Raw genomic sequence first — 23269 nt, 5'->3', positions numbered from 1 at the left:
GGCTACTTCACTATCCTGTAGAGTGACCTCGCAGAAACATTTTGCTTTTAGAAAATGATGTTTGTATTTCTTAAAAAGTAGCCTCATATCCGGGGAAGCTCTTGTCATCTAACCCGGGAGTGACTGATTTATCAGAGAGACACACGTGATGATGCGTGAGCAGAGGGGCCGGGGCACACGTAGTGAGGCGGGAGCAGAGGGGCCGGGGCACACGTAGTGAGGCGTGAACAGAGACGCTGGGGCACACGTAGCGAGGCGTGAGCAGAGGGGCCGGGGCACATGTAGTGAGGTGTGAACAGAGACGCTGGGGCACATGTAGCGAGGTGTGAGCAGAGGGGCCAGGGCACACATAGTGAGGCGTGAGCAGAGGGGCTGGGGCACACATAGCGAGGCGTGAGCAGAGGGGCTGCGGCACACATAGCGAGGCGTGAGCAGAGGGGCTGCGGCACACATAGCGAGGCGTGAGCAGAGGGGCCGGGGCACACGTAGCGAGGCGTGAGCAGAGGGGCCGGGGCACACGTAGCGAGGCGTGAGCAGAGGGGCCGGGGCACACGTAGCGAGGCGTGAGCAGAGGGGCCGGGGCACACGTAGTGAGGCGTGAGCAGAGGGGCCGGGGCACACGTAGTGGGGCGTGAGCAGAGGGGCCGCGGGGCACACGTAGTGGGGCGTGAGCAGAGGGGCCGCAGGGCACATAGTGGGGCGTGAGCAGAGGGGCCGCGGGACACGTAGTGGGGCGTGAGCAGAGGGGCCGCGGGACACGTAGTGGGGCGTGAGCAGAGGGGCCGCGGGACACGTAGTGGGGCGTGAGCAGAGGGGCCGGGGCACACGTAGTGAGGTGTGAGCAGAGACGCTGGGGCACACGTAGTGAGGTGTGAACAGAGACGCTGGGGCACACGTAGAGAGGTGTGAACAGAGACGCTGGGGCACACGTAGTGAGGTGTGAACAGAGACGCTGGGGCACATGTAGCGAGGTGTGAGCAGAGGGGCCAGGGCACACATAGTGAGGCGTGAGCAGAGGGGCCGCGGGACACGTAGTGAGGCGTGAGCAGAGGGGCTGCGGCACACGTAGTGGGGCGTGAGCAGAGGGGCCGGGGCACACGTAGTGGGGCATGAGCAGAGGGGCCGGGGCACACGTAGTGGGGCATGAGCAGAGGGGCCGGGGCACACGTAGTGAGGCGTGAGCAGAGGGGCCGCGGGACACGTAGTGAGGCGTGAGCAGAGGGGCCGGGGCACACATAGTGGGGCGTGAGCAGAGGGGCCGGGGCACACATAGTGAGGCGTGAGCAGAGGGGCCGGGGCACACATAGTGAGGCGTGGCCTCTGAGAGGAAGGAGCAGAGCAGGAGTCCAGGCAAAGGGACGCTGGCTTGGGAGCCGTGTGAGGGACAGGCTGTGGCGGGTGTGCAAAGATGCAGGTACCTGGACCCCATGGGCATGGAGGGCACCCAGGTGTGTTCTGACACCTGCAAGTGCCCTGGCAGGGAGGCCGACTCCTACCACCCACGTCTTGCTAAGAGTCATCCCAATGGTTTATATCAGCAGCAGATAAGTGTGAAAGATGTGGCCCTAACGGCGTTGTCTGTTCTTTAAACGATGACGTACTTGCTGGGAACATTGTGGACCTGCCCAGGACTGATGTGCTTCCCAAGAGTATCTGTTGTCCGTCCATGTGCGTCTGACCCCGTGGGTTCTTACGATTTAAATTTTAGAATTGCCTATGACTTCATGAGCAAACTCATTTAAAATGTACAATAATGAAAGGGACACGTTGCTATTAGCTGGTGATGGCTCATCTAAAGAACTTTCTACATTTCTGGGGATGCTTGACATGGATGGGACTTTTGTCCCCTCCAAATCTCATGTTGAAATGTGATCCCCAGTGCTGGAGGTGGGGCCTGGCAGGAGGTGATTAAGTCATGGGGGTGACCCCTCATGAATGGCTCGGTGCCATCCCCCTGGTGACGGGTGAGTTCTCGCTCAGTAAATTCACTCGAGATCTGGCTGTCCAAAAGTCTGGGACCTCCCCCTTCTCTCTTGCTCCCTCTTTCACCACATGATGCCAGCTCCCCGCTGCCTTCCGCCACGACTAGAAGCTCCCTGAGGCCTCCCCAGAAGCTGAGAAGATGCAGGTGCTAAGCCTGTGCAGTCTTCAGAACTGTGAGCCAATTACATCTTTCTTTATCAATTACCCAGCTCAAGTATGTCTTTATACTGATGCAAAAGCAAACGAATGCAGTGTTAAAACAAAGGAAGACTGATTCTATATACGTCTACTTTTTTGGAAGCATTCAGTGTTTTGAATTATTTCAGATAACGATGCTATAGGCGGTGTGTGCCAGGTTGAGGCGGGGATCAGCTGCGGTGAGGGGCAGAGGGGGGCCATGCAGGTGCAAGGAGATGCCTCATCCCAAAGACTCAGGTGAGAACCAGTGGCTCAAGGACAGGCTTGCACCAAAATGATGAAGGCTGTGGGCATCGGAGCAGATATGGGGCCTCTAATTCTTGTAAAAGATGAAGGAAGGAGGCAATGTGCAGGGAAAGGAATGACTTCTTTCACTGCACCCAGAACCTTGGCGCAGCAGCCAGCAGCCACGGAGAGGCCAGGGAACCCAAAGATGATCTGAACGCAGGACCCAGGAGAGGCCAGGAGAATCTGACTTCACTGGGGTTTGGTGCTGGGGAATGCTTGGAGCAGCTGTGCCAACACAGCTGAGGACCCAGGGTCCCAGAGCCTGGGAGGGACGGGCTGTGGCAGGCGTGCGAAGATGCAGGTGCCTGGACCCAGGCTCTGGGTCACCTCCTGGAAGACAGGCAGACTTTTTTGGTCCTTTGGCTGCAATGAAACTTGGACTGACAGGCGGGGAGAGCGAGCGTGGGTGAGAAATGCTCCACGCCGGGGTCGTGCATACGGGTGGGAGCTACCAACAAAAATAAGATTTGGGGGGCTTCTGCTGACTTAATCTCTTCCCTCTTAAATGATTACTCTGGGTTAAAACCAACAGCAAACCCGGCTCCTCTTCTGCTGTGGAAGGCAGTGTGCAGAATCTGCAAACACTCTCGGACGCCAAGGGAAAGTCCTTGCAAAGGAGGGTGGCTACGTGCAAGGCTGGGTTACTGGGGAAGGGAGGCGGTGGCGGCCCATTCAGTGTCGCAGCTAAAGATAGATGGCCCGATTTAGAAAGGAGAAAATCACTTAGAAAAGCTCTGCAGTACCACTTCAGACTTCCAGCCTGGAGCGTCTCTGCACACAGCCCCCTTCCAGCCCGGAGCGTCTCTGCACGCAGCCCCCTTCCTGCCTGGTCAGTACTGCTGTGCTTTGTGTAGGAGGGAGGGTGTACTCAATCCCGAGCATCTCAGACTCGGTGTTCAGAAACACATGGGCTGCCCTGTCTGGGGAAATTGTTTTCAAGTCACACGAGGCTCCCGAAGAGTTCCCCCATCTGGGAAAACACACAGGCACCAGCACCTCGGGAGCTCAAGCGGGGGGCCTTGGCGCTAGCCTCCACGCGCCGGGACCGGGCTCTGTCCCACTCAGCACAAAGCAGGAACTGCGGCAGATAGAGAGGAAGAGCACCATGCGGTCACCCAGCCCAGGATGGGGCCGGGCGCGGGGCAGAGCTCCGGGAAGCACTTACTGCGATGCGCAGGACGGACGCCTTCACGGAGGTCCATTTGTCCCGCCGCCGGTCTATCACCAGGATGAATCCGATGCCAGCGTCCTGCAGGCTGCAGTGAGGAAGAGACGCTGCCGTTAACGTGTGCAGGTGGGAAGCCGGCTGCCCAGGAAACCCCTCAGAAAACGTCCTGGGAGGGCGATCCCCCATATTCATGATGCCATTTCTGCAACACCAGGCGCGAGGCACAGCACACGGGGGCCCCGGCAGCCCCATCCCCACAGTCCCAGAACCTGCTCTCATCCACGGAAGGGCACACGCTTCCGATGTGTTCTTATTTCTCAGCCTAACACCAACCACCTCGATGCACAGATTCAGGCAGAACCACCTCTCCCAAGCTCAGTCATTTGCTATTCCACACTAAGAGCCGAGTCATTTGCTATTCCACACTAAGAGCCGAGTCATTTTCCTCTCCTGGGTGACCAGCTGACTGAACCCTCCAAAACAGTCTTATGGCGCATACATCACGCTGGTCCTGGCATCTGAGGTGCCCATGCAGGTCCACGTTAAGGATTCGCTCGTGGTGGCATTGCTATGGTGCTGGGAGAAAATCTCCAAGACTTCCGAAGGTTCCCAAGCATCTGCTGGAAACGGGAGAGGAGGCAGCACTCCCTGCGACAGCCACATCTGTGACAGAGACCGCACTTGTGCATTGTATAACGACAGCCTCCGTCCTCGGCTGAGCCTGGCGGCAGGAGCCTGAGTCACAGAGTAGGTGAGGAGGGCCCTCTTCCGTGGCTCACTCTGCAGCCAAGCCAATTGCATGATGCCAGCAGCTGCTACCACCAGCCAATCCACGGCACAAACAATCACACGGGCACGCCTAAGGCAGGGGCTGGAATCGCTAATTTCCAAGTCTCTGAACATGTCTTGGGTTTACATGAAAATCAGAATTCTGCAGGACAGAGATAAATTATGCAGTCTGTGGGCATGCTCTGCTCGCTGCGAGCATCATTAACAAGCCAGGGATTTATGTCGGATGTCTCAGATCCTTCTGACGCTCGAATTTAAAGACAGAAACAGCAACTCCCAAGACATGAAGGCGAGGCAGTGGCCCCCGAACGTGCGTGTGTGGTGTGTGCTGCTGCGTCTGTGTCCTTGCCTGCATCTGGCTGTGAAAAACGCCTCACATGGGGGTAATTTGATTCAATAATGGCAGAAACCTTCTGGGTGAGCGCATGAATAAACACTAGCTTTCATTCAAAGCAGCCTTCTGCAGTGGGCACTAGGCCTGTGCACGAGCACGGGGAGTCAGCAACTCCATTTCACAGCTGTGGGGGCCACAGACAGAATTTGTTTTCTGATCTGGCTTAGTTCTTATGGAGCTAAGATTTTTTTAAAGTTATATTTTCAGCCGGGCATGGTGGTTCACGCCTGCAATCCCAGCACTTTGGGAGGCTAAGGTGGGTGTATTACTGGAGCCCAGGAGTTTGAGATCAGTCTGGCAACATGATGAGACCCTGTCTCTACAAAAAAACAAAGATTGGCTGAGTGTGGTGGCACGTGCCTGTGGTCCCAGCTACTTGGGAGGCTGAGGTGGGAGGATTGCTTGGCCCAGGAGTTTGAGGCTGCAGTGAGCAGTGATGGTGCCACTGCACTCCAGCCTGGGCAACAGAGCAACACTGTCTCAAAAAAAGAAAGAAAGAAAGTTATATTTTCATGTTTCCTTATTTACTTCTTGAGTCTGAGCACTTTGACGACTTTTTCTGAACTGTGAGACAAAGTGGGTACTTCCCGTGTAGACCTGTGTGCTCCTTTGCGGGAGGTACACGGTGACAGGTTATCCTCCAGTAATAGGTGCTACACGTGCCTTTTCCACAAAGGGACCTTGGATGCACCAGGCCACAGAGGCAGAACCCAGCTCCCCTCCCTGGCCGGCGGTGTGCTCAGAGCTGCCTTTGGACTCCAGGCCAGGGAGCTGTTCCCGGAGCTCTCCGGGCCCCACTCCTCCTAGAGGGAAGGAGAGCAGAGCCCAGAATGATTGATTTCCACTGAGCACATAATCCTCAGCCCAGCGAACACAGTCAAGTGCTTCCAAGTCCTGAAGCAGGTGATGCTCGTGAGAAACAGCCCACGCGGCCCACCTGCAGGGTTTGCTAAGGAGCCCCTGCCAAGGGCTGTGTGTTGGGCGGGAGGGGCTCACTGCCTCTGCGACACTGGCGGGCTCCACAAAGGCATCACCCTGGACAGGTGGCTCAGCTGTGAACCATCTCTGCTTCCTTTTCTGTAAAAATGAGGGTCGTTGTAGAATCCACCCCCAGGGGTTACCGTGAGAGTGAAATGAAGCCACTGAGTGTGCTGCAGCCCGCCACGCTGGCGGAGCGGTGTCACTGTTTTGCAGAGCAAAGCCTGACTCAGTTTCTCCCCTTTTCCCTGGAATAGAGCTCTGACTGGGGTGGAATCTCAGCCTCTGTGTCCGCCCATGAATGTCCCCGCTACTCCACAACAGGCCGGACCAGCCACGGGGACCTCGACTGCCGTGTGAGAGCTGCTGGAGGCAGAACGCACACCCCCAAGACTTCGGTGACCCAAACACATCCAGTTATAGCCATGGAGCTTCTGCCCCACAGGCAGCCAAGCTCCTGCCCACAGTGCCCGGTGCCTCCCACATCTGGCTTCTCACGCCATTCAGTGTGCGTCTGTCTCACACCCGGCAGTGCAGGCTGACGGTGCAGCCCCAGAAAGGCACCATGTGCTCCCGTCACCACTGGATGCCACCCGGCCTGCCCATGTGGGGCTTCCACTCACTCTACGTTTAAGTCTTTGGGTTACATTGTAACGGGAACACCAGCATCACAAATAGGCATCCGTTTTCAATGAGAAACCAGTTACCAACAACTAAAACATTTTTTAGAAGTCAAAATTGCAAGTGAAATACAAGGTGTTGTAAATTTATTCGACTCAAAAAATGCATAGTAGAAAATCAGTTTCTCGATGAGGACGGACTGGTTTCCAGGTGGTGTTAACGGGGCAGCCACCGTTGCTCAGCTGTGGAAGGTGTGGGGCCTGGGCAGGACGACAGCGCTGGTTCCTCCCACCCCGGCCGTGCTCACCATCGTGGGTGCGGGCACAGGGCATTCGCGGGAACAGGGTGTGGGCACAGGGCGACAGGGCGTGTGTGGGAACGGGGTGTGGGCAGGAAGCATATGTTTCTTCAGGGAGAGGGACTTGTCCTCCAGGGCTGCTACGGACCAAGCACTGTACCAACAGCCCCACAGCTATTTATCAAGCTCCAGTGACCATCCCATGAGGCTGTGCTATGATCCTCTCCAGGCACAGAGAGCTTTAGTCACTTGCCCAAAGTCACACAGCTGTGAGCAGAGACAGGGGAATCTGGCTCAGACACCATGTGTGCTGCCTCTAAGGCCACGTCCACCCTGGCGGCCTCCTAATGTTCCCACCAAGCAAGGACCCGACCCCAAATGCCCACACACCAGCACTCAGCCTCCTGCTCTGTGCAGTCCCCCGCCATGACCTTGCCCCCTACGCAGGGCCCAGGTGGACGCTCATCCACGCCCCTTCAGCCCCGTGTCTCCTCTCCTACCACATTTCAGGAACACCGACTCAGAAGGTGCAAAGCCTGGACTAAAAAAGCCCCTGGCATGAGGATGTAAAGAGCCCCTAGCACCTCCTCTACCCACACTGACTGTGGTCACGAGGGCAGGGCCACAGGATCCCCCCGCAGCCCACGGCACTCCCGAGGCTGCACTGCCCAAAACCGTAAGGCAGGACCTGGATCTGCTCACAGGAGTGAGGACCCAGGGCTCATGGAGCTTGGATCTACGCCCACATCTGTGGCCTCCTGTGCCTGAGGGAGAGGGTGGTGTGGCTCCTGCCCAGTGTCAGCAGGAAACGGTCCCCAGAGGGATGAAGGTGACAGTGCCGGAGGAGTTGGGGTAGAATCACTCCAGCTGGCAGCCACCCCAGAAATGTCCCTCGCACCCAGGGCATGAACACGGCCCCTAGACGCTCCATCGGCCACCAACCCTGCAGCAGCTGGCCTTGGAGGGGCTGCCCTGGCCAGTCGCCCAACAGCTGAGTTTGAAGCCAATGAGCTCACTTTTGGCCCAAATAAACAAAAAAGGCCCAGAGGTCTCATAAACAGTTTCAGGAATGTTCCAACTGGCTGCATCTTCTGTGACAGAGACCCAAACTGCTCAGGGCTCACGACCTTGGGAGTCCCATGGTTCCCCACCCATGTGGGCAGACAGCCCGCTGGCCTGCGGGTGCAACCACAGCTCACTGGACAGGAGCAGCGCATGAGGGATGGTCTGGATGCAGCGGCTGGCTCCTCCCTACCAGTGGGGCAGGGAGGCCCGGCACCAGGTTCCCCCAGTGCCTGGCCATCTGCCTGTGCTGCTTGGATATGGTGGGGGCAAGGAGGATGCTTTCTCCCACGGCGGGGGCAAGCGGAGGCCAGGGCACGGGAGGAGCAGCGCTTGCAGAGGGCGGCAGAGCTTAGGAATCAACAGTTCGTGGCCAGGAGGGGCTGAGGGGACGTGAGGCCTGGGCGGGAGGAAGGGGACCCTTGGTGTCTGCTGCTCAAACGTCAACCTGCACCCAAGACAGGAAGAGGAGTCTGGGAGAAAGGTCCCTGCACAGCAGGGTGGTCAAGTCCTCAGGAAGAGCAAAACAAACGCACAGGAAGGCCCTCCCTGCACAGTGCGACTCAGTTACCTTGGCCCATTTGGGATAGAGTAGGTGGCACCTCTAAAAGAAAAAGTTCTTTTCCCTGGAGAGGACATCATTCTTTACGTGAATACTTTGTCCAATTATAATGCACATTATGCAGAAGCACAGAGTGTGAGTGATGGCAGTGAGTGCCCGGACTGAGAGGCCATTCCCACCATCCAGGGTGCCCCACTCGACTCCTGTCACCATACATTAGTTTTGCCTGCCATTGAATTTTGTCCAAATAAAAATATACAATATGTGCTTTTTTGGTGTCTGGCTTCTTTCGACCTTATGAGATTCATCCACGTTGTTGCAGTGGAGTGTTTGTTTGTTCGTTGTTGCAGTAGGGTGTTTTTTCGTTGTTGCGGTAGGGTGTTCGTTGTTGCGGCAGGGTGTTTGTTCGTTGTTGCGGCAGGGTGTTTGTTCGTTGTTGCGGCAGGGTGTTTGTTCGTTGTTGCGGTAGGGTGTTTGTTCGTTGCTGCGGTAGGGTGTTTGTTCGTTGCTGCGGTAGGGTGTTTGTTCGTTGCTGCGGTAGGGTGTTTGTTCGTTGCTGCGGTAGGGTGTTTGTTCGTTGCTGCGGTAGGGTGTTTGTTCGTTGCTGCGGTAGGGTGTTTGTTCGTTGCTGCGGTAGGGTGTTTGTTCGTTGCTGCGGTAGGGTGTTTGTTCGTTGTTGCGGTAGGGTGTTTGTTCGTTGCTGCGGTAGGGTGTTTGTTCGTTGTTGTGGTAGGGTGTTTGTTGTTGCGGTAGGGTGTTTGTTCATTCTTGTTGCTGGGTTATAGTATACATATATGATGAAATACAATTTATTAAAAAATTCTACTCTTAATGGACATTTGGGTTGTTTCTAGTTTGGGGCTAAACTGAATATAAGACTGATCATTCTTATATGTGTCTTCTAGTGCACACAATACACACTCCTGTTGGACATATTCTTAGGAATTGCTGTAATTATGTAGATGTGGACAAATATACACCCGCCAGAAATGCATATGACTTCTGGTTGCTCCATGGTTTTGTCAGCAGTGGATACTGTCTGTCGGTAGAATTTTAGCCATTCCTGTGGGTGCAGAGTGGTGTCCTGGTATGGCTTTAATTTGCATTTCCTAGAGGCAGGAAGCCTTCTGTGTTGAGCGGCTATCCTCTTTTATGAAATGCCTGTTCACATCTTTTGGTTGTTTTTCTGCTAGGTTCTCTTTTTTCTTGTTGGTGTGCAGTTCTCTGTATAAGCTAGAAACAAGTTTCTTATTGGATGCGCACATTGCAAACATCTGCTTCCATACTGTGCCTTTCCATGCCAATCTTTTCATGGTGCATTTTGATGAAAAGAGTAACTTAACTTTAATGTAGCCCAACTTACTGACCTTTTCCTTTCTGATAATTGCTTTTTTGATAACTGCCTTTTAAACCTTGTGTAAGAAATCTTTTCTTACTCTGAGATAAGCATTTTCCTATGTTTGTTGAGAACAGAGACTATATTACTTTAGAGTTCACATTTACACCCGTGATCTATCTGGAATTAACTTTTGTGTATGGTGTGAGGCAGGTATCAGCATTCATAATTTCCCACATGGACAGCCAATCACATCCACTCCTCTTACTGAGGACGTCCATCCCCTTCCACGCTACAGTATCACTTAAGAAATAAATCGAGAGACTGTAGATGTGTGGTCTGTCTGGATTAGATATTCTGTACTGCTGCTCTTCTGTTTACAACATCTGTGGTAATCACTGTCACTTTAATAATGTCTTAATATTTGGCAGTATCACCTTCTACCTTTTTTTTTTTTTTTTTTTTTGAGACGGAGTCTTGCTCTGTCTCCCAGGCTGGAGTGCAGTGGCCGGATCTCAGCTCACTGCAAGCTCTGCCTCCTGGGTTTATGCCATTCTCTTGCCTCAGCCTCCTGAGTAGCTGGGACTACAGGCACCCGCCACCTCATCCAGCTAGTTTTTTGTATTTTTTAGTAGAGACGGGGTTTCACCGTGTTAGCCAGGATGGTCTCGATCTCCTGACCTCGTGATCTGCCCATCTCGGCCTCCCAAAGTGCTGGGATTACAGGCTTGAGCCACCGCGCCCAGCCAGCTTCCAACTTTTTTCTTCAAAGTTGGGTTGACTATTCCTCACCCCTTGCATTTTCATATAAAATGTAAAGGCAGCCTGCCCATGTTCATACCTAAATAAAGAAAAACCTGCTGGAATTTTATTTGGCAATTGCATTCGATCTATATGTTTACTTAGAATTAAAATTGTTATAATACTGTCTTCTAATCTGTGAACTAAAATATTCTTCCATTTATTCATGCTACTGTAATTTCTTTCAATAACATTTTGCAGTTTTCTGCTTAGAAGCCTTGCACGTATTTTATTAGATATGATTTTATTCCTATGTGCTCAATTTTGATGTGATTATAAGTGATATTTATAAATTTCATTTTCCAATTGTACATCGTTGGTATATATAAAAATACTAAAATACAATTAAGTTTAGTATATTGACCCCTGGCCATTGATCTTGCTAAATTACTTACTCAGCTTAAGAGTCTGACTGTTACTTAATTTGGACTTTCTTCACACACAACCACATTGTCTACAAGTAATGAATGATACCTGTGTTTCTTACTGTTTCAACCCTTTAGACTTTTCTTTTCTTTTCTTGTTCTTGTTGTCTGCCTGGTACCTCCAAGCACAATCCTGAATAGAAATGAGAACAGTGTTCCTGATCTCAGGGGCAAAGTGTTCAATACTTCACCATTAAATGCAGAAAGTGGGGCTCACCTCTGCAAAATTCCAGAATCTGGCTCCCCAAGTCCTGGCTGCCTCTGAAGTCTCTCAATCCCTCAAACATATTTTTAAACAAAATTTTACCCCAGGTTTTACAGTGGCTCTTGGTGGAAATATCAGTTGGTTACAAGATAGTCTATTACAGCCAGAACAGAAGTTAGGTAGTGGGTTTTGAACCTGTTTCCATCTAATAGAAACATTTACGTGAATGATGACAAATGTAACTCAGGTCAAAAGGGGCATCTTGGTTCTGAACCAGATCAGTCCGACCTGAGTCTCCGACCCCAGGGTTTGCAGATGTTCAACCAACTCTCCAAGATTCCTACAAATGGTGCCGCTGGGAAGGGGTGGTTTCATCTTTGGTTACAACTCCCTATTTCCCCAGAACTTGTGTTCTTCACTCTGACTAGCTCGACCCTGCCCTGGCCTACCCTCCACCTTCCACCCCTGGGGGCTCAGCAAGGTGCTTTCTATCGTGGTCATTATCATCATCTTAACAGCACACAGAGCTTAGGATGCGAGCCAAGGGTTGAGTTAGCCTGTGGGGCTCTACCGTGCGCAGACGCCGAGAATGCGGCAGGCTGTTAGTCAAGAGGAATTCTTCCAGGATGACATGTTTGCACCTCCCCCAGGCCCTCTCTGCACTGAGATGGACAGCAGGGCCACTGGACCGTACGGCACTAAGTTCAAGTCTGGGGGTTCCAAACACCAGTGTGCAGACCAGTGCCAGATGGATGCAAGAGAAACATCTGCAACACCTGTCTTCTCAGGCCACTCCTGGATGTTCTGGCGCGATGATTTGAGAGTGGGCCTAGGAATTGACGGTTGTTAAAAGTTCCCCTTGGTATCTGAACCCCATGGACTGGATGAGAATAACACAAATAGAGGCTGGGGGTCCTCTGAGAGTCAGGGTCTGGTGGAGTTGGGGGGCCGCCCACCTGCAGCAGCTGGGAGGCGGGAGGAGCACAAGGGGAGTGTGATATCGCAGACACCTGGAGAAGAAAGGTGCGAGCTCAGAGGGCTCCTGGGTGAGAGGACAGGGTCGCCTTTGACACACACACTCCTAGGGATGCGGGGCTGGGACAGCACGTCCTTCTGTGGGTGGCTGCTGCCACTCACCCACCCCGCACCTGTCCCCACCACTGCCATTGCCCTCCATGGAATCAGCCCCGCCTGATGTCCTGGCTTTTGCTTTATTCCCCTGCCCTCCATGCTCAGTTAACTGTGGGCAGCTGGCGTCTCATGCAAAGCTCGTAGGGAAAGCCCCCCAGAGCACAGAGGCACAGGCGGCCTTGGTTGTCCAAGCACATCTGTGATTCCTAAAACCCAACACATTCCTAAAACCCAACACATTCATAAAGAAATAGCAAAAGAAAAGTGGCACTTAAAATTGTCTTAGAACTCTGGGTGTGAAAAGGAAACCAACCTAAGTTAACCTATGTATAAAATGAAGGAAGATCTATGACACAATTAAAACAGAATGGTGGCATCATTCTCATTTCCAGACTCCTCTGTGAGCCTCTGCGACACTGGCCACCGCAAACCCACAGAGCCTGTGCAACACTGGCCACCACGAACCCAGAGAGCCTGTGTGACACTGGCCACCACGAACCCAGAGAGCCTGTGCGACACTGGCCACCGCGAACCCAGAGAGCCTGTGCGACACTGGCCACCGCGAACCCAGAGAGCCTGTGCGACACTGGCCACCGCGAACCCAGAGAACCTGTGCGACACTGGACACCGCGAACCCAGAGAGCCTGTGCGACACTGGCCACCGCGAACCCAGAGAGCCTGTGCGACACTGGCCACCGCGAACCCAGTGGGCCTCTGCGACACTGGCCACCTGCGAACCCAGAGAGCCTCTGCGACACTGGCTACCTGCGAACCCAGAATCAGGCCGGGGTCTGCGGGACTGAGGTGCCACTGGGCATGGAGAATGGGTCCCTGGAGTTACAGACACAGGTGTCCTCTATAACAAAAAAATCCACTAATGTGACCCCAGGAATGTTGTTTGTGATGCAAAATCCTGACCTGCAGCCATCCTCCACCTGCTGAGGCTAAACATCCCTCAGGCCCCTGCTGTATCACCGAGAGGAAGGTCCCATCACCTGTCACACAGACTCACCACCGAAGGGGCCTCTGCCATTTTAAACGTGCAGAAACTGAGGAACGCGGAAGTGAATGACATATCCAGGGTCAAACAGCTAACAAGTGGGGCGCTGGGGTCTGAGCCCAGAGCCTACCTGGCAAACACTGGGGTCTGCTGATTGCTCACACCACAGTAAGACCCTAAAATCGCCATCCTCCAAGGAGCTTCAGGCGGAGGGCAGATAATACAGGAGCTCCCTGCAGGACCTGTGCCCACCCGAATCCAGAGGCGGCCGGCCACGAAGCTGTGCTGGGGGGACACCAGAACCTCATCCTCATGTGCTGGGGGGACACCAGAACCTCATCCTCATGGGAGAAAAAGGCGGCAGGCACAGGAGCCAGGGAGGGGGCCAGAGGAGAGGAGACAGGACCCCTGAGGGATCAGACACCCAGAGCTGTACACCGCAGAGGGGGTTTGAGGCGGAAAACGGCAAAGCAGGCTGCAGAGCCGGGTGAGTCAGAGAACCTGGTTTCCCACCAAGGAAGTCTCTGTGGCTGTGGGAGATAATTCCGTGGTTTGTAAATTTCAAAAACCACTGCCAGGACATCTTACCTGGGTAGGGTCGTTTATTAGGGTTTACAGACAGGCCTTAGAGTAAAATATGCACGATTCTTAAGTGCACTGCATGGTAGTTACAGCAGGACACAAAAATTAATCGTGAAGCAATGGGAGCGTCAGAGTCACCCAGAGAAGCCGCCCCAGTTTCAACATTTCTCCAACAGCTGCTGTTGCCCAACTGCGCCCTCGTGTGGTTGGAAGTGAATATCGCAAGTGTTCCTGCGGGAATGGTGAGGTCTGCAGGGGGTGCGCACGTGGGACAGGAACCCCTCCTCGAGGGGCTCCACGGGGACCATGCTGTTCCTCCTTTTCCGCCCTCCGGTGTGGGCACCATGGGTCCTTCGCTATCAGGGCGCCCACCCTGACGCCAGTCGCCCCGGACGGCGGGCCTGCCTTGCCTCAGGCAGGTCTTCCCCACCTCAGATCTGTGGCTCTGTGGCCACAGCAACCCTTAACCTCCCGGGACTGTCACTCCCCAAGGAAGGTTGGCCCTGAGCTGTGTCCTGGACCCTGAGCACAGACACTGCAACCCCAGGTCTCATCTTTCTGCTCATGCTGGTGAGACCAGGGCAAGGGTGAGGGCGAGGGTGAGAGCAGGGCAAGGGCGAGGGCGAGGGCGAGGGCGAGGGTGAGACCAGGGCAAGGGCAAGGGCTACGGTGAGACCAGGGCAAGGGCGAGGGTGAGGGCGAGGGTGAGACCAGGGCAAGGGCGAGAGTGAGGGTGAGAGCAGGGCAAGGGCGAGGGTGAGGGCGCCGCTCCTCCTCCAGGACAGAGCAGCATAACCAGCACACAGCCCTATAAGCAGCCATTGGTCACGTGTGAACAAAAATGAGGCTGCCTGACCAGGCGCCGTGGCTCACGCCTGTAATCCCAGCACTTTGGGAGGCCAAGGCAGGTGGATCACTTGAGCCCAGGAGTTCGAGATCAACCTGGGCAACATGGTGAAACCCCATCTCTACAAAAAATACAAAAATTATCTGGGTGTGATGGTATGCGCCTTCATCCCAGCTACTCGGGAGGCTGAGGTGGGAGGATCACCTGAGCTGGGGGGAGGTTGAGGCTGCAGTGAGCCGAGATCACGTCACTGCACTCCAGCCTGGGCGACAGAGCCAGACTCATCTCCAAAAAAAAAGGGGGGGGGCAGCCTTGCCTGCCATGGGCTGGATTTTAAATTTTATTTAGCTTTCATTTTACATTTAAATGGCCACAGGTGGTCAGGAGCGGTTGAATTCAACAGCAGTAACAGAAAAGGGCCTGGAGAACGCACTTTGGGAGGGCGCGGGGAGAGGGCCTGGGGGAGGTGGTCGCCGCGGTGCGTGCAGGACCCGGAGGAAGGAATGGCAGGGCCTCCGGGACGTGTCCCCAGTGCTCAGAAGCACCAGACTCCATGAAGAAAATGCTGATGTGGAGACAGGAAACACACCTGAGAAGTGGCTTCCCACCCAGGGCAACGCGCAGATGCCTGGGCCGCGCGGTGTCTCCTGGTTTCTCCTAACGAGGCTGGCTGTGGGTGGGAGAGCTTCCACGTGGGGCTTCAGATCGTGCAGGGCGACCGGGGCCAGCACAGCCTCAGGCTGTGGATGGCAGGGATGGCAGACAAGGGCAGCCCTGAAACTGCCAACTCCGTTGGGGTGGGGGTGGGGAGGGAATCACCCAGCTGAAGCATTCGAGAATTGCTAGACACATGGCACAATTTCGCAGACGGAATCACAGACAACACAGAAACCAGCCACACCAGGGCGGGCGACTCTTTACAGCAGTGACCCTAACAGGGAAACAGTGGGGACCACGAAATGCCCGCAAACAGGCCCAAGTGAGCACACGGTGATCCACTCACATCACAGAGGCCAGCCCAAGTGAGCACACCGGGTCCGCTTACATCACAGGGGCCTTAAGGCACAGCCGGGCGCAGTGGCTCAGGCCTGTAATCCCAGCACTTCGAAGGCGAGGGTGGGTAGATCACTTGAACCCAAGAATTCAAGATCAGCCTGGGCAACACGGCAAGACTCCATTTCTATAGAAAATACCCAAATTGCTGGTGGCTCATGCCTGCAGTCCCAGCTACTCAGGAGACTGAGGCAGGAGGAACTCTGGGCCCAGGAGGTTGAGGCGGCAGTGAGCTGAGATCCTGCCACTGCACTCCAGCCTGGGTGACAGAGCAAGACCCTGTCTCAAAACATAAAAAATATATATATAAAATGAAAGGCAGCAGCAAATGGCGCCCAGGTAGAAGGGCACCACGGCACACCGCTGAACAGAAGCAGCTGCGAGGTGGCGTGTCCTATGCTGTCCCACCACACGCGGATGAACAGCCTGGGGGGCGCCCCAATGCAGCTCCACAGTTAGCTGTGGGGGAGCAGGAGGCAAAGTGGAAGCTTCACTTTTTAATGCACACGTATGAAATTGTTTAGCACACGCACACACGCTCACAGACACTTCCTGTCCTTATATTCAAAAGCCAATTCAAAGTTCAACAGGAAATCACACCCACAGCGATAAGCGGGGCTCTTCCAAGGGCTGGGGTCCAGCTGCCCTCCAGCTCAGAGAGCAGGACAGGGTGCTCAGGTCACCGCAGGGGGACGACAAACCGAGCTGGCTCCAGGTGCTCATCTTAGAATCAGCGAGATAGGAGGACTCTCCTCTTGCCTGGGAGCCTAATGATTACAATCGTGTTTCTGTTCCGTCCCACACACACCCTCCCCACACAGTCCACACAAACTGTGCATGCATGTGGTGTGTACATGTGCAGGTCTGTGGGGGGTATGCATGCACCTACATGTCTGTGTGTGTGTGGTTATACACATGCACATCTGTGTAAGTGCACAAGTACCTGCATGTCTGTGTGCATGTGTGTGTGACATATAGTTTGGATATTTGTCCCTGCTCAAGCCTCATGTTGAATTGTAATCCCCAATGCTGCGGGTGGGGCCTGATGGAAGGTGTTTGCATCCTGGGGGCTGATCCCTCATGGCCGGTATGTCTCTCTGTGTGTGTGGTGTGAGTGCCATGCTTGTGTGTGTGGCATGTGTGGTGTGAGCATGTGCATGCCTGTGTGCATCTGTACATGTGTGTGGGTGTGTCTGTGTGTGAGTGCTCACATGTCTTTGTGCATGTGTGCAATTGTGTGCGCCTGCATGCCTGTGTGCATCTGTGTGTGTGGTGGGGGGCCATGTGTGGTGTGTGCAGGTCCATGCTTGTGAGCATGTGTGCTTGTGTGCATCTGTACGTGTGTGGGTGTGTCTGTGTGTGAGTGCCCGCATGCCTGTGTGTATCTGTGTGTGTGTGTGGCATGTGCAAGTCTGTGTGTGTGCACGTGTGCATCCGTATGTGTACATGCCTCTTATGGGCTGAACATGACCTCTGTCCTGGCAAGCTGGCTGGTAGATGGAGTCCCTACCTCCAAGGAGCTGGGAGCTTTGAGCCAGACCCAGGGAAAATAAGCGTCATCATCAGCTTCAGTGAACTCCTTCCACACTGCTCCTCCAGCAAGCCCCAAGCTCCCCACCTCGCACCTTCTCTGAGGGCTGCCACCCTCCTCCCCATCTCCCAGCTCCTCCCTCCACCCTGCATTCTGGCAGGTCATGAACTCCTTGGCACCTACTTCACAGAAAACACAGCCCCTCAAAAAAGGCTCCACAGACCCTGTCTCACCTCCCAGACTCTGTCCCTACAGCCCCTGACTCCCCGGCACTCTGTCCTGCCCCCTGGTGCCTTCGCTGCCCCAAAGATGCCACTGGCTCTCTCCTGGGGTCTCTGTGACTGTCCCCCCAACTCAGGCTGGCTCCCTCCTGGTGTCTCTGTGACGACTGCTTCCCAGTTTACATTAAGTTCTTTGTCCACGGTGATGTTGCCGCCCCCGCCCTCTGCTTCCCTCATGCTCTCTTTCTCTGTCTCTGTCTCTCCCTGCCTCTGTCTCTCTCTGTCTCTTTCTCTGATTCTCTTTCTGTCTCTCTGTCTCTTCCTGTCTCCTTCTTTCTTTGTCTCTCCCTGTCTCTGTCTCTCTTTGTCTCTCTCTGTCTGTCTCTGTCTCTGTTTCTCTATCTCTGTCTCTCTGTGTCTCTTTGTCTGTCTCTGTCTCTTTCTGTCTCTGTCTTTCACTCTCTGTCTCCCTGTCTCTCACTGTCTGTCTCTGTCTCTCTCTCTGTCTCTCTCTTTTTGTCTCTCTCTCACTGTGTTTTCCCGCAGCCCTGCTGCCCTGTGAGCCCTCCACAGCTGACATATTGTCTCAGCACCACAATTTTCTCTGTTTATTTGCTGTCGTGTTCCCAGTGTGCACTGACCATGGAGACTTCTCAGCAAGCAGTGCCTGGACACACAGGTCTGACGCATCTACCTCTGCATCTCCTCCCCAGCCCACGTGGCTCTAAGGGGGCCATACAGGGTCTGGAATCTGCTTGTCACTGGTCTCTATCGCCTCTCTGAGACCTTGGCGTCTACCAAGGCCTGGCCGATGTTGGTTAAATTGAGCACCACTCGGAACAGGAAGGGCTACAGGGTTTTCGGAGATCCGAATCTGCCCTCTGACAAACATGTGACAGCCCAAAGCCCGACATCCCCAACACGGAGGGCCCACATCGGGCATCAGCGGACACCTGAGTCGGCAAAGCACGAGGTCACCCCCTTCGCCCTGGTGAGTCGTCTTTCCAAGGACCAAGAACTTGATTTCTATTAAGAGGTGTCCCAAACCATTCGGGGCAAACCTGTCTATTTCAGTCTAATATTTCAAAAATGATGAGTATAGTCAGATGTAGTGCTTGAATGAGGACACCTGGCATTTGCCTATGAAAACAGAAGGAAAGTTACAGTTAGGATACAACATTCTTTCTAAATTGATGGCAGTGATGCTTGGTTTAGAATGTAACAGTTGAAACCCCTTTAAAGCAGCCTTCAGGAGAGATTTTCCATTTAATTTGCATTGACATTGGAAAGAACAGGCCTGGTCAATTTCACTTCTTCCCACTGAAAGAACGTGCTGGTTGTGCAGCTGTCTGCAAACTGCCTGCTGGGGAGCGGCCTGTGCCAGGGTCTCGCCCACCTTCTCCTGGAAGAAAAGGTCCAAGCTGCCCCTCCTCACTGTCTCCTGGGGATGTCCCAGGACCGAGCCGCAATGCCCCGCATCTCCAGCAGAGGGCAGGCCGCCCCCTCCTTGGGAAGAGGGTCCCCTGCAGAGGGTACTTCCCGGGGCACAGCACCCTCAGGGCGCCGCGGCAGGTCTCCTCCTTGTCACTAGCCTGGCAGTTTTGCTCGCCAGGGATGCAGAGACTTCCTCTGGGACGGTCCCCTCCGCCAAGCTGCACCTGCAAGGCTTGTGGGGACCCTGGTTTTATCTGCAGAGGCCGTGCTTGACCCCCACGTTTTTAACACACTCTGCACTTCTCAAGGCGGCATCCCTTAGATGCCCTTAGGAAGAAGATTTCCCTTAGAAATGTGTCAAGAATTGTTCACTCTTTCAGGAAGGACACGCTCAGTGGCAACACCCTGGAGGCAAAGGGTCCGCACAGCACGCCCGCGGCCCCCGTGCTCGCAGAAATCCAGGGAGCTGCCGTGGCTGCTGCGCCCTAGGATGCCGGGAGAGCCAGGGGACAGGTGGCTCTTACAGGCCCGCCGCGTCCCTTCTGTGGTCCTTCTGATCAGGGCACACGGGCGTCCTCCCAAATTCACACAGGTTGGGTTTTGTTATCAAAGAGTTTTATTTCCAGATAGAAAGGGAGCACTGGGTCTGACACTGACGAGACCTACCCGGGAAGAAAGGAAACGTGGGTGGAATGCACGCGTACACTCGCGCTCACACACACCCCACACACCCTACACACCCCACACACATGCCATAGTCCACACATGCCACACACACCACACACTCACCCCACACACGCCACAGGCTCACTACACACACCACACGGGAGAAAGGAAACGTGGGTAGAATGCATGCGTACACTCACATTCACACCACACACCCCACACACCCCACACTCACCCCTACACACCACACACTCCCCACACCCCCCCCACACACCACACACATACTCCGCACACACCTCACACCCCACACTCACCCCACACCCCCCACACCACACTCACCCCAGACACATCCCACATACTTCACATACGCCACACACACCACACACCCCACTCAGGCCACACATACCACACACTCCACACACCCCCCACACACCAAACACTCACCCCACACATGCCACACACACCTTACACCCCACACACCCCACACTCACCCCACACATGCCACATGCTCACATTACATACATACCACACAGGGAAGGAAACGTGGGTAGAACGCACACGTACACTTACACACACTCCACACACCCCACACACCTCACACACCCCACACTCACCCCACACACTCATCCTACTCACACCCCACTCACCCCACACACACCACACACACCACAGGCTCACATTACACACACACCACACAGACACGCCACACGTTCACACTACACACACCCCACACTCACCCCACACACTCAGACACCCACACTGAGTCCAGTGGGGGAAACAGCTCCATGGTCAGCAGTGCTGCTCAGGGCTGAACGAAGCTGGCATTTCCAGGATCTGATTTAGACCGTCTGGTGATATAAAAGGCCTCTTCCACTTTTTATAATCTAAGTGTGACCAGAAAACCTGAGTTTCCATACACAGGCGAATAGTAGGGAGCCACAGAGCTGCCACTGGGGATCCCGGGGCCCGCGTGTCCACAGTGGGGACTGGGCCTGCGCTCCAGCCACCTTCAGCCAGACCAGGCTGTGCGGCTCACAGAGGCACAATCTACAGAGATGGCTGAGTGAGTGTTGTCCTGCGGGAGTCTGGACCCATCTGAGATTCCTGAATCTCAGGAGAAGAAGCAGACAGAGAAGTGGGGCAGCGGCAAGGGGGCTGTGGAAGGTTCCAGAACACTGGATAAACAGCAGTGTGCACATATGAACACGTGTCGCGTACCACACTCTTATAGTCTTGATGGGTGGCCTCTGAGCACTGCAGATGCTAGAAAATCTCAAGAAAAGGGATGTGGGTAGCTAAGGGACTCCATGAAGTTTCTAAGACAAAAGAGACAGGAAGGTTCAACGAACAGGAGACACCCCAGCTCATGGCTCCAAGTAGCAAGCACTGACAACAGCCCTGACTTCTGAGAATGAGTCTGACCAGTCAGCATTCAGTGTGGACACCACAGAATCTCATTTAGCCCCATGCCGGGAGGCGCCATCAGGGGGCGGATGTACCTGCCAGGCCGGCCGTCCCCTGGGGCACAGGCCCTTCCTCCTGTGCAGGTGACAGACACAGGCCTAGAGACTTGGAGATCACTGCCCTCTTCAAGGACACCCTCTGGCCACAGCACACCTGGAGCCCTGTCCTCGGGGTACGGCCATGGGTCTGAGCCTTCAGGCGCTCGCCTGCCCAGCCATCCACTTTCTCCAGCCATCACCCCGTTATTAAGACTCATCTATAACATGGGCTTAATAACTGCCTTCCTGCCACAGTGCAACTGAGAACCAGGGAGGAATGTGGGGAAACCATCTGCAGCATCACAGCCTTGCCCCACCAAGCCGGTCCCATCAGCCCTCAGGAACTCGGCCACTTGGCCCGAGACCAGCCCCTCCTCCATGCACTCAGCTCAGCCAGCAGAGCCTGGTGCATGGTGGGTGCAAGATTCTCACAAAAGACAAGAGACCGAGGTCAGAACCACAAACCCAACACACAGTGATTTGGGGTTACCAGGACACTGCCATGTCCAGGCCTTTGACCATAGCTGGCCACGAGCCACCCCCCTTCTTTCTGCCCACCAAGACGTCCTGCCCCTGACAGGCTCACAAGCTCCCTGCTCCGCCAGCTCCCACCTCTACCCGCCAAGTGGACAGAGGTGCCCACCGCTCTCCCTCTCCTCAAGGCATTACTGCAGAGGCTGGCTGCTGCCAACTGGTGGTTACGTGACATTTATCAGGGGATCTATGTGCTGTTTTCCAGGTCAGGCCGATGCGCTGAGCTCTCAGTTACCAGGCCCAGTGCGCTGTTGTCTTTAAAGACTGAAGAATAAAGGAGAACCTTCACAGTAATGGCCGCGGCCACACTTTCACACTGACGGTTAAACATCTCCTCTGTTTTGCCACCTTATGTAATGTGAGGGATACAGATGCCACATTTAAGGATATTTCTGTTTTTACTTGGTGTGTGGTTCACTATACCCCAAATGGAAGCAGCAGCTACTCTGCCTGGTGTGTGGCTGACATTCTCAGCATCTTCCTGGTGGCTGGGGTGACCGCAGCAGATGCGAGACCCCCGTGGTGCCCCCCCAGGTCAGCCTGCGGCTCACGGGCCTGACACTGCTCTCCCGCCGGCCGCTGGGGAGACACAGAACTGGACTCCCTGCCTTTTCAGAGGACGGGGACCCAGCTATGCCTGGAACAAAAAAACTGCAGCCTAAGGGAACCATTTTTGCTAACCCGATTTTCTGGTACCTCTGGGGTCAGTTCTCTCCTGGAAAGGGCAGGAGGCGGCCACGCCCCCAGGTCCTGACCACACCACAGAGAGGCCACGTGGACGGGCTCTGCTCCCATGAGCATCAGGCCCCGTGCAGATGGCCTCCGCGGCATGAAGAACACAGGACCCTCGCACCAGAGCGCTGCTGATCACACAGGCATGCGCAGTGACAGTTTATGTGGAAGAAAAGCGGTGCCCAGGCTAAGCCAGATCCCGACTGCTGAGCAGCTGAGCCTCCAGGTGGTAACACAGGAAAGAACAGCAGCTTGGAGCGGAAAGGCTGGATTCGGACCCCAGATCAGATCCGAGGCAGACTCCTGAGCTCCTCAGAGCCATGATGCTGACAAAGCTCTAACCCCTCAGCAAAGCCACGGGGAATGCAACGATGGCTCCCACAGACCCTAATTCATCCCGCAGTCACGGGGACCCCACCATGGTGAAACCTCAGACTGCCCTGTCCCACAATCATGGGGGGCTCTGCCCCAACCCACATTCACAGGGACCCCACGACGGGGAAATCTCACAGAGACTCTGCCTCATCCCATAGTTGCAGGGACCCCACGATGGTGAAACCTCAGACTTTGCCCCAAACCACAGTGTCTGCCAGGCTCGGAGCGCACGCACCTGGGGATGCTGGTGAGGTAGGTCATGACATTCTGGAACTCCTTGTCCGGGATCTCGCTGAAGGCCGGGTAGTCAGGGAAGGTGATGACCGGGCTTCCGTCCTGCCCCCGCCCACCTGGGGAGAGACCAGAGGCAGACACTTAGCCGAGGGCTCCACGGCCCCTGAGGACTCCATGCATGTTGGCCCGTTTCCATCAGCACCCAGTATTTCAGTTAAAACTGAGGCATGTTCTTCATCGTTACATAATTTTTATTTGAAAGAAATGTGTGCTGCTTGAAGAAAATATTTGGACAGTACACAAAAGTGACGTGAATTTA

At 54.7% G+C, this 23269-nt stretch overlaps 1 protein-coding gene across 9 annotated transcripts in view; it reads right to left on the bottom strand.

The window, feature by feature from the left end:
- Positions 1 to 23269, bottom strand: part of MCF2L (MCF.2 cell line derived transforming sequence like) — a 194006-nt gene that overhangs the window by 47200 nt on the left and 123537 nt on the right. For all 9 annotated transcript variants that reach the window (XM_030922075.1, XM_030922076.1, XM_030922074.1 and 6 more), the window contains 2 exons: positions 22952 to 23066; positions 3635 to 3725 (listed from right to left, as the gene is read on the bottom strand). In XM_030922075.1, the coding sequence (XP_030777935.1) occupies positions 3635 to 3725; positions 22952 to 23066 (206 nt within the window). The remainder of the gene's footprint in view (positions 1 to 3634; positions 3726 to 22951; positions 23067 to 23269) is intronic.

The sequence above is a fragment of the Rhinopithecus roxellana genome, chromosome 18 (genome assembly GCF_007565055.1).
Source record: "Rhinopithecus roxellana isolate Shanxi Qingling chromosome 18, ASM756505v1, whole genome shotgun sequence".
NCBI classification, from domain to species: domain Eukaryota; kingdom Metazoa; phylum Chordata; class Mammalia; order Primates; family Cercopithecidae; genus Rhinopithecus; species Rhinopithecus roxellana.
Note: the sequence above shows the minus strand (reverse complement) of the source record. Positions and strands in the feature narration are given on the sequence as shown.